A 9,080-nucleotide genomic window follows, 5' to 3' on the forward strand; every position below is an offset into this window, starting at 1 on the left:
GGATCGGAGGGTTCCGTTGTAGCTGGGGATGGAATGTTGGGATCGAGGGTTCCGTGGTAGTGGGGATGGAATGTTGGGATCGGAGGGTTCCGTTGTAGCTGGGGATGGAATGTTGGGATCAGAGGGTTCCGTAGTTGCTGGGGATGGAATGTTGGGATCAGAGGGTTCTGTGGTAGCAGGAATGAAATGTTGGGATCAGAGGGTTCCGTGGTAGCTGGGGATGGAATGTTGGGATCGGAGGGTTCCGTAGTAGCTGGGGTTGGAATGTTGGGATCAGAGGGTTCTGTGACAGCTGGGAAGGAACAGATAGGAGAGAACAGTTCTGACTGGTAGCTGGGAATAGGCATCTGGAGTGAGAAGGAAAAGTGTGAATTAAGTGTAGTGAGAGCCCTGTCTATACTACAGTGTCCATTTCCAGAGCTGCGCAGGTGGTTAATGATGGCTGTGCAGTCTGCTGTTGTGGGCCAGGCATAGGGGTATCAGCAAGGGATAGCATTTTATTCAAGATCCACCCGTAGGTTTGCTGAGATGGCAACAAAAACACAGAGAGAAATACAAGTTGCCCTTTTAGGACATGTCTACCATAACAATACTGGTACCCATATTTCAGTCACTGCAACAATGGGGCAGTTGGCCTGGGGCTGAGCAGCAGGTAAAGACAAGGGCCCAGCTGTTTCTTCTAATGTGTGTATCTATCTAGGGTACTTACATGGCCCATTGGCCCCACTGCCTTAGTATCGGGGTCCATCCCAAGTTATAGTGTATTTATCCTGTAAATAACCCCCTGTAGGGCAGGGCAGGGCAGGGCAGTTGTCCCCAGTTTTTACACATGGGGAACTGAGGCACAGAAAGATTAAATGATTTGCCCAAGGTCACCCAGGAAGTCTATGACAGAGCAGGGAATCCCCAAGTCCCACTCTAATTAGCTATAAAGCCTGTCAGAGGGAGGGTTCAAAGGCTCCTCCCACATACCCCACTAGTTTGCTGTTGTAGAGGAACCATAAAAAGCCCTGCTGCGAGGTGCTCCTGTGGAAAGCTAAAGGAAAAGGAGGGTGATTATAGTAGTTTGACAGAAAATGAATCTCTTAATGTAAGTATCAGTGTGAAAGTAACTGAATTAGTTATTTGATTCTAGGGGGTACCTGTGCTACAAATGTAGTTATATTGTGGGTACAATGTTGTTAAAGCAGAGTTTGTGTGAAGCTAGTTCCCTTTCCTCCCCACCCCAATCCCCTCATATTCAGTATTCTTGATTGGGAACAGACTTTGTCAAAGTGGCTAGCTTCTGCTGGGATACTTATAGCTAGACTTATGTAAGTCATAAAATTTTTGGGGTGCTACACACTGATCCTGCTCCATGTCTGAAGCTCTGAGGTGTTACTGTAATGTGGGTGTGCCTGTGTCCAGCCCAGCTGAGCTCTTCTATTTTTTAAAAAAAGAAAAAAGTCACCATTTGGGTATAAAATGGGATGTGTGTGCCTCTGGAAACCTGAAGAAGGGCCACTGCATTTTTATTGTCTGCCCCACCTCCCCCCCCGTCCCGTGATCATGGTGGTGGAGTGAAAACTGCTGTACCTCTATGTTTTGCAAGAAATGTGACCAGCAGTAACCTGCTGCCTCATAGACTGACAGGTGCCCTTGCATAGATCCAAAATTCTCTGCTGTTAAAAGGTGCAGTGCTAAGAAAACAAGAGTTATAACTGTTTCCCAGTTAACTTATCCAGCCACCTAGGCTTTTCTTCCACTGGTCCCACAGGATTTTGGAGTACCTGGGGTAGTAGTGGGGAAAATTATAAGCTGATGGGACAGCAGTAGGGAAAATGGCATGGATGAGGCAGCGGTGTTACCCCCAAATGATTGAAATCATGAGTTAGCCCCCCCCCCGAAAGCCATGAGATTGGCTTAAGCACAAGCTCTTCCAAAAATAACATGTATTTTTCCCCCGAGCCTTTAGCTGTCATGCTTGTAAGTTTTTCTTTGCAACTGCAATGTTACCAAACTGTAGGGGTTTTTTTGTGGGTTTTTTGTTGTTTGTTTTTTTTAAATCATAAGCCTCACCATATTTGGTGCAAGCTCCTGGAGTCACGTGAGAATCACACATAGATATGGATCTCATCGTTCTGGAAAAAACCTTGAAAATGTGACCTGGGTGTTCCTAAAGGCTCAAAACCCAGAAAACAAATAAAAAGAACCCCAAATCTATTATAACTTCTTGGGGTCTGGCCCATGAGTTTCTTCCTTTCTTTTCTTTTTTAAATGCTTGGGATTTGCTATGCTGCAAACATGAAGGCTAGAAACTTTGCTTTAATAAAAGCTGAGATTCACCTGACTCCAGGAGCTGGGGATGGTTGTTTTTCGTTTTGTTATTAAAAACCAAATAGCGTGTTTGCTCCGTGATCACAGTGTTAACTATTTATAGCATGTATGTCAGTAAATGCTATGTTTGTTTCCTGTAGTGAGATTACAGGAGATCACATACTGCTGTGCGAACTGCTAAGGATTGGACTCCTTTGGTGTATATCACAAGCTGTATGTGTGTAACGTACAGAGAAATTACACAGCAATCTGTGTGAATGAAATGCCATGTCCTTCCACGTGGGCCTGACTATGCAAAGAACTGGGCAGGAACTACAACTCCCAGCATGCTCTGGGCTGAGGTCCCCCGCCTGGGTTGATCAGCTGATGGGGAAGTAGGCTCTCTGATCTGTGTGTTTCCACCACTGCAGGGAGGAGAGAGGGTCTGTTGCGACCATGCTACGCCCCAAGGCCCTTACCCAGGTCCTGAGCCAGGCCAACACTGGAGGGGTCCAGAGCACCCTGTGAGTATAAAGGTGTTTGTGGGAGGAGTGTGGGGTGGCTGGGTAGGGGTCAGTGAGCCTTCACCCTAAAGTATTGTGGCTAGATCAGTGGTCCCGCTAAGGATTAGTGCCCCCTGGGTGCAAATGGGCTTCCCATCTCCTCCTCTCCTGCACCCTGCCACACTCGGTGACCAGGTGGGAACAGGGACATTTCAGTGTCTGCCCCTGCACACACGAGGAATTGTGCAGTACAACCTACCTGAAAGCCGTGGGGAGGAGTGGGCAGCCCAGTGCACCCCAATAAGGAATACTCACCTCCCCACCAAAAGGCATTGTGGGGAGGGGGCTTGGGGAACAGATTACTAGTGTTCCCCTGTTGAGGGACACCATTGCAGCGCACTTTGGTATCATTGCATGGCAGTCGCCTATGTTCCTTGCTTAGGCCAGTCATGGTGGGAGTTTGCATGAGGGCAGCTACACCAGTGCAAAGAAATGGGAGAGGGTAACAGTGGGATCTGTGTAAATATGGTGTTTAATACGCCCTTTCCCACTGTAGACAGGGCTGGAGTTTGAGGGCGGGCAGAGCTCCAGACACATGAGAACTGGGGGTGGGGAATCCTGAGCTTGCACAAGTGCTGTGGCTGAATCCACAGAAATCTCCACTAGATGGTAAAAAATTGGGGGGGTTCATTCCCCCTTAACTCCTTCTTCCTAGGAGCTGCACCCATGGAAAAAGAGCACCCCTGCTAGGGAGGAAGGATGGTTTGTTGGATAAAGGAAAAGCTCTGCCACTGCCTCCCCAAATAACCTTGGACATATCACTTCATCTTGACCCTCAGATTCCTTCTCAGTAAAATGAGAGTGAGACCTGCCTCAGAGAGGGTGTCGGGGGGGGTCAGTGCATGATCTGTCTGATCGGGTACTAAGGCAATGGAGCATCATAAAAACCCCTATGAATAAATTCCATGCCTAAGCAGACATGGTGTAAAGCCCTGTGGGCGTTTGGCTCAAATTCTCCTCCTCTCTCCTTTGTAGGCTTCTGAACAATGAGGGGTCTCTGCTCGCATATTCTGGTTATGGAGACACAGATGCCAGGGTCACTGCGGCCATTGCCAGTAACATTTGGGTGGCCTATGACAAGAACGGTCACCAGGCTTTCAATGAGGACAATCTGAAATTCATCCTTATGGACTGCATGGTATATGGGGGGTGGGGGGTGTTGGGAAGGAGGGAGGAATGGGGCAAGGGCTGCATTCCCATACGGAAGGCTGAGTTTCTCTGCAGGAGGGGAGGAATGCTGCTGCAGGTCTCTGCTCATCCCAGTTTAACCCATAGATCCCTGAAACAGGTGTGGAACTGGAACACAAGACTACAGACTCCTGTTCCCAGCTCTGCCACCGACTCACATTGGGCAACTGCCTCTTTCTGCCTCAGTTTCCCCAGGTGTAAAACCAGGCTAATAGCTGCATCATGGGGTGGGGTGGAGGTTGAAATTAAGTGTTCTGAGATCCTATAATGGAAGGTGTTATAACAAGGGTTCTCAAACTGTGGGTCGGGACCCCTCAGGGGGTCATGAGGTTATTACATGGGGGGTTGCGAGCTGTCAGCCTTCACTCCAAACCCCGCTTTGCATCCAGCATTTATAGTGGTCTTAAATATATTTTAAAAGTGTTTTTAATTTATGGGGGGGGTCGCACTCAGAGGCTTGCTGTGTGAAAGGGGTCACCAGTACAATAGTCTGAAATTCATTGTGCTATAAGAATGCAAGTTATCTAAAGCCAAAACTTTACGAAGGTTGCCATTCCCCTCTCCCCAGCCCCACACAGTTGAAAGGGCTTATTTCAGAGCAAATGCCTTGCTTTTCAAGAATGACTTAAACTTTCAAGTGTGACTGGACAGTCCGATTGGATAACATTGTACAGTCGTTTTGAGCACCTCGTGCAGGGCAGTAGGAACGTGAGCCCTAGCTCTGATCTACTCTGGCATCAGTAGATCTCTCAGCCATTGGAGTCTCCAGTGTTACAGAGGGTTTCTCAAGTCACCCAGTAGGCCAGTGGCAGAACTTGGAAGAGAATCCATGTCCCCAGTATCTTGACTCTAAAAGCAGAAGGTCAAAATGGCTATTCTAGGGCACCCATGGACCCTGGGACATGGGGTGTGAGGGCAGAATTCTGCAAACCTATCAATCAAATGCAGTTTTCTTCCCCCTCTGCAGGAGGGCCGTGTTGCTATCACCCGAGTGGCGAATCTCTTGCTGTGCATGTATGCAAAAGAGACCGTTGGATTTGGGATGCTGAAAGCCAAGGTGATGCTCAGCTGACTGATCACATCTGAGGGGAGGGCAGGGGCTGCTGGTAGCAGGCTGTGTAGCTGCAGTTTGAAAAGTGGATTAGTGAGTGCTGCATAGGATGAGCAGATCTCTAACTGATGTTGGGGCGGGGGGAGTTTATAGAATGGCATTTGGGGGGGGAGGGGGAGAACCTAGATGAAGTTTGGGGGAACCAGAAGGCCTCATTCTCACTTTACCCAAAGGCCCCTTAACACCAATCTAGAAAAGGGGGAGCCTAACATTGGGAACAAAGTGCTCTTACATTTTAAGGCCTCTGTAAACTACCAGAGCTTAGTGAAAGTCGGATCCGTGGTGTATGGTGGAGATTTTATAACAGCCTACAAAATCTGTGTGACTTCCGGGTAGGGCCTGGGTTGTCTTTTGTGTTTGTACAGCACCTAGCGCAGCAGTCCCAATTCTGGGCCACTGTACCCCCAGGCAGGCTGTTTGCCTCAGTTTCCCCACTGTAAAATTGGATATTTCCCTACCTCTGAGCAGTTCAGCTGTAGTCAAGGCTGAGTGAGGCTTATTACTCGTTCACTAATGCTCGTCTAACTGTGCTGTATAATAATCTGTGCCCAGGCCCAGGCCCTTGTCCAGTATCTGGAAGAACCTCTCACGCAAGTGGCAGCATCCTGAACAAACTGTGGTGGGGCAGAGCGGAGGATGAATGAGGCCATCGCAGCTCAGGGGCAAAGAACTCTCCCCCCAAAAGCTCTTACAACGGAGAACGGGTGAAATGGGCACATGAATGGTTCCATGGGCAATCCAGGCATTGGCATCACACTGAAAACTACCTGCCAGCAGGGGAGGGTACTTGGGGCTTTTTTTTATATATAGTTAAAAAGAAAAATAAAACTGAATATTTAACTCTTGAGTCCTGTCTCGCCTCTTTCAGATGAGGAAGGGGCCGGAGACTTTCATCCTAGGGCTTGTCTACACTTGAAATGCTACAGCTGTGCCACTGCAGAGCAAACACTACATACGCCGATGGGCAGGATTCTCCTGTCATCATAGCGTTCTTTGGTCGACCTAGCGCTGGCTATGCCGGGGTTAGGTTGGCTTAATTACATCACTCAGGGGTGCAGCTGGGTTGTCTTAAGTTTTTAGCTTAGACCAGACTCAAGAAGTTAAAAAGAGCTGGAAAGGAGTGTGTGGATGGAGGGGGTGGTTAGGACAAGGAGAGGTGCCTGGGGCTGTGCGAGAGCTGGGTCAGAAACAGGTCTCCTGTCCTATGATGACATTCAAAACTTTTTCCCATCGCAAATTGGGATGGAAAAGTTAAAAATCTTGCAAGTTGCTGTGAACTGAAAAATCTCCAAACAAATTTCAATTGGGGCAATGGTAACATTTTGTCTATTTCAACCTTTATTTATTTATTTTACTATGTTAACCTTTGCAGCAGTCACTTTGACTCAAACAGAACTTTTCATTTACCCGGGGGGGGGAAGGCAAAATGGAGCATCCTGACCCCTCTGAAACTCTTCTCAGAATTCTTTTGAAGTGAGATTTGGCCCAATCAACCTTTTCCCCACAATTTGTCTTTGATAAATGGGCGTTTTGTGATTTTTGAGAACTCCTGACCAGCTCTAGTCTACACCGGTGGCTCTCAGCCTTTTCAGACGACTGTCCCCCTTTCAGGAGTCTGATTTGTCTTGTGCACCCCCAAGTTTCACCTCACTTGAAAACTACGAGCTTACAGAAATCAGACATAAAAACCCAGAAGTGTCACAGCTCCCTACTGCTGAAAAACTGCTGATTTTCTCCTCTTTACCATATACTTATAAAATAAATCACTTGGAATATAAATAGTTGTACTTACATTTCAGTGTACAGTATACAATGACTTGTTTATACTGCTCTGTATGAAATTTTAGTTTGCACTGACTTTGCTAGTGCTCTTTCTGTAGCCTGTTGTAAAACTAGGCAAATATCTAGATGAGTTGAGGTACCCCCTGCAAGACCTCTGTGTACCCCCTGGGGTGCGTGTCCCCCTGATTGAGAACCACTGGTCTACACCCTCCCGTTCTGATGTGCAAACAAGGGCACATGTCTCAGGCCTGATCTAAACCTAGGCTGGACTCCTACAGAGGCTGTGTCCTGAAGCCACAGGCTGATGGATGTATCAGCACATTGTGGATGGGGGCTGCAATCTGACAAGGGTGATGTAACAGCTGAGGCCTGTCAATCTGGAGCTCCACCTTCACCCAACCTCAGAGCGGCATCCTGCATGTGATCCTAGGCTCTGTCCAGCAGAAGCAGTGACTGGATGGAGTAGCCTGGCTCAGCCAGTGGGACAGATTTCGGCTGCTTCCCTCTTGAGTGATAGTGGCGTTAATACATTTTTTTAACAAGGGGCAGGCTACAGCTGCCTGGAGCCCAGACTGCTTTCCCACCACCACTTGGCTGGATCTTTAAATTAGCTTTGCCCATGCTAAGGCCCCTGAGGTGTTCACTTTGGTCTAAACTCGCCCCTTTGCAGAAAGCCAGCTTGAAGCCAACTTTGTGAGTCCAGGGAAACCAGCATAAGGTGAAGTGTTGGATAAGGAGTCCTGGAGTCTATTCCCAGCACTGCCACTGACTTGCCTGGGTAATAATGGGCAAGTAACTTCCCCTCTCTGTTCCTGTTTTCCCCTCCCGCCTTCTCTATTTTAATTGCAAGCTCTCTGGGGCAGGGCTACCCCTTGCTATGTTTCGTTATATACCCTAGCACACTGGGGCCCAGATCTTGGTTGGTGCCTCTGGGTATTCCTGTAATACATAGACCTATGTGCCACAATCTCACAAGTATTCCCTCCACCTTTAACCCACGGTATAATTAGACTTTGGAACTCTCTGCCACAAGATCATACCGAGGGCAAGAAGTTAGCAAAGAGGGACTACGCTTACAGAAGTTCTTGTACTGAGGTCATCACTGTAGTAATGTGCTCTAGTATATTAAGCAGCCTGACTAACGTCACGCACAAGAGGATCAGTTAGACTAGTGAAGACGAATCGAGCCCATCTACAGTGCAAACCCTCAGCCTCAAGGCTTCAATCAGTCTCTAACAATGAGGGAGCTGGAGGAGATCTTCAAGGGGCTGGGGGCAGATTATCCCATAGCTGCCCATTTGTGGGGGAGAAAGTTGCTTCTTGCATCTTCCCCTGATGCAGCTAGTGTTGGCCACTGCTGGAGGTGGATTTTTGAACAAGTTGACCTGGAGCAGGGAGTTAACTCGTGTGAGGATTCAGGGGTTGCTGTGATGTCTAGTTTTTCCCTCTGTTGCTCACATGATGGCAGCAGAGGATAAGGAACACAACTTTCATTTTCTACCACAAAACGCAGATTCTGCTGCCAGTAACGCTGGTGTAAATCTGGAGCGAGTTGCTGGCATCCCTCTCAATTTACACCCACGTAACCGACAGCAGAAGTGGATTCGGAGCTTCCGCTCTTGGAGATACCCGTTCCCTCCCGGCATGATTCTGTAAATCCAGCTGCTGGAGGAGCTGTGCACACTAATATCTGATTCTTCTCCTGCTTACATCAGCGTAAGTGGAGTTGTTCCTGATCTACACTAGCAGCTGGAAAATCTGGCCTGGTGGTTTTTAAAGTGAAACTAGCAAATTAATCTAGCGCTGTGCTCAGGCTGCAGGCTTGGGTCACGCCAAGGACATCAGGGGTATATTCTGTCTGTCCTGTCTGACACAAGACTATATCAAGACCTTTTAGTTCACACCAGCGGGGTCTACACAGGGCAGATCGAGTGCAACACATGAGACCACTCGCCAATTCACACAACCTAGCCCACCCCCCCCATTCCCTCTCATCAGTACAAATGATTGGACATAGAAGGACATTTATTACCTGGGAGCTAAGAGGGAGGCAGTGTGGCCTAGTGAATAGTGCACTGAACAGGGAGTCAGGAGCCATGAATTCTATTCCCGCCTCTGGCTTGCTGGGTGACCGTGGGCAA

The 9,080-nt window shown here is 48.2% G+C and overlaps 1 protein-coding gene across 1 annotated transcript; it reads left to right on the forward strand.

Annotated features, from left to right (window-relative positions):
- Positions 1 to 2,675: 2,675 nt before the first annotated feature.
- Positions 2,676 to 6,004, forward strand: LAMTOR2 (late endosomal/lysosomal adaptor, MAPK and MTOR activator 2). Its single transcript, XM_030542501.1, has 4 exons — positions 2,676 to 2,819; positions 3,834 to 3,996; positions 5,014 to 5,103; positions 5,710 to 6,004. Exons 1-4 carry the CDS (start codon positions 2,752 to 2,754, stop codon positions 5,764 to 5,766), a joined length of 378 nt encoding a protein of 125 aa, XP_030398361.1. The 5' UTR covers positions 2,676 to 2,751; the 3' UTR covers positions 5,767 to 6,004.
- The last annotated feature ends 3,076 nt before the right edge of the window (positions 6,005 to 9,080 follow it).

This window comes from Gopherus evgoodei, chromosome 24, assembly GCF_007399415.2.
Source record: "Gopherus evgoodei ecotype Sinaloan lineage chromosome 24, rGopEvg1_v1.p, whole genome shotgun sequence".
NCBI lineage: Eukaryota > Metazoa > Chordata > Testudines > Testudinidae > Gopherus > Gopherus evgoodei.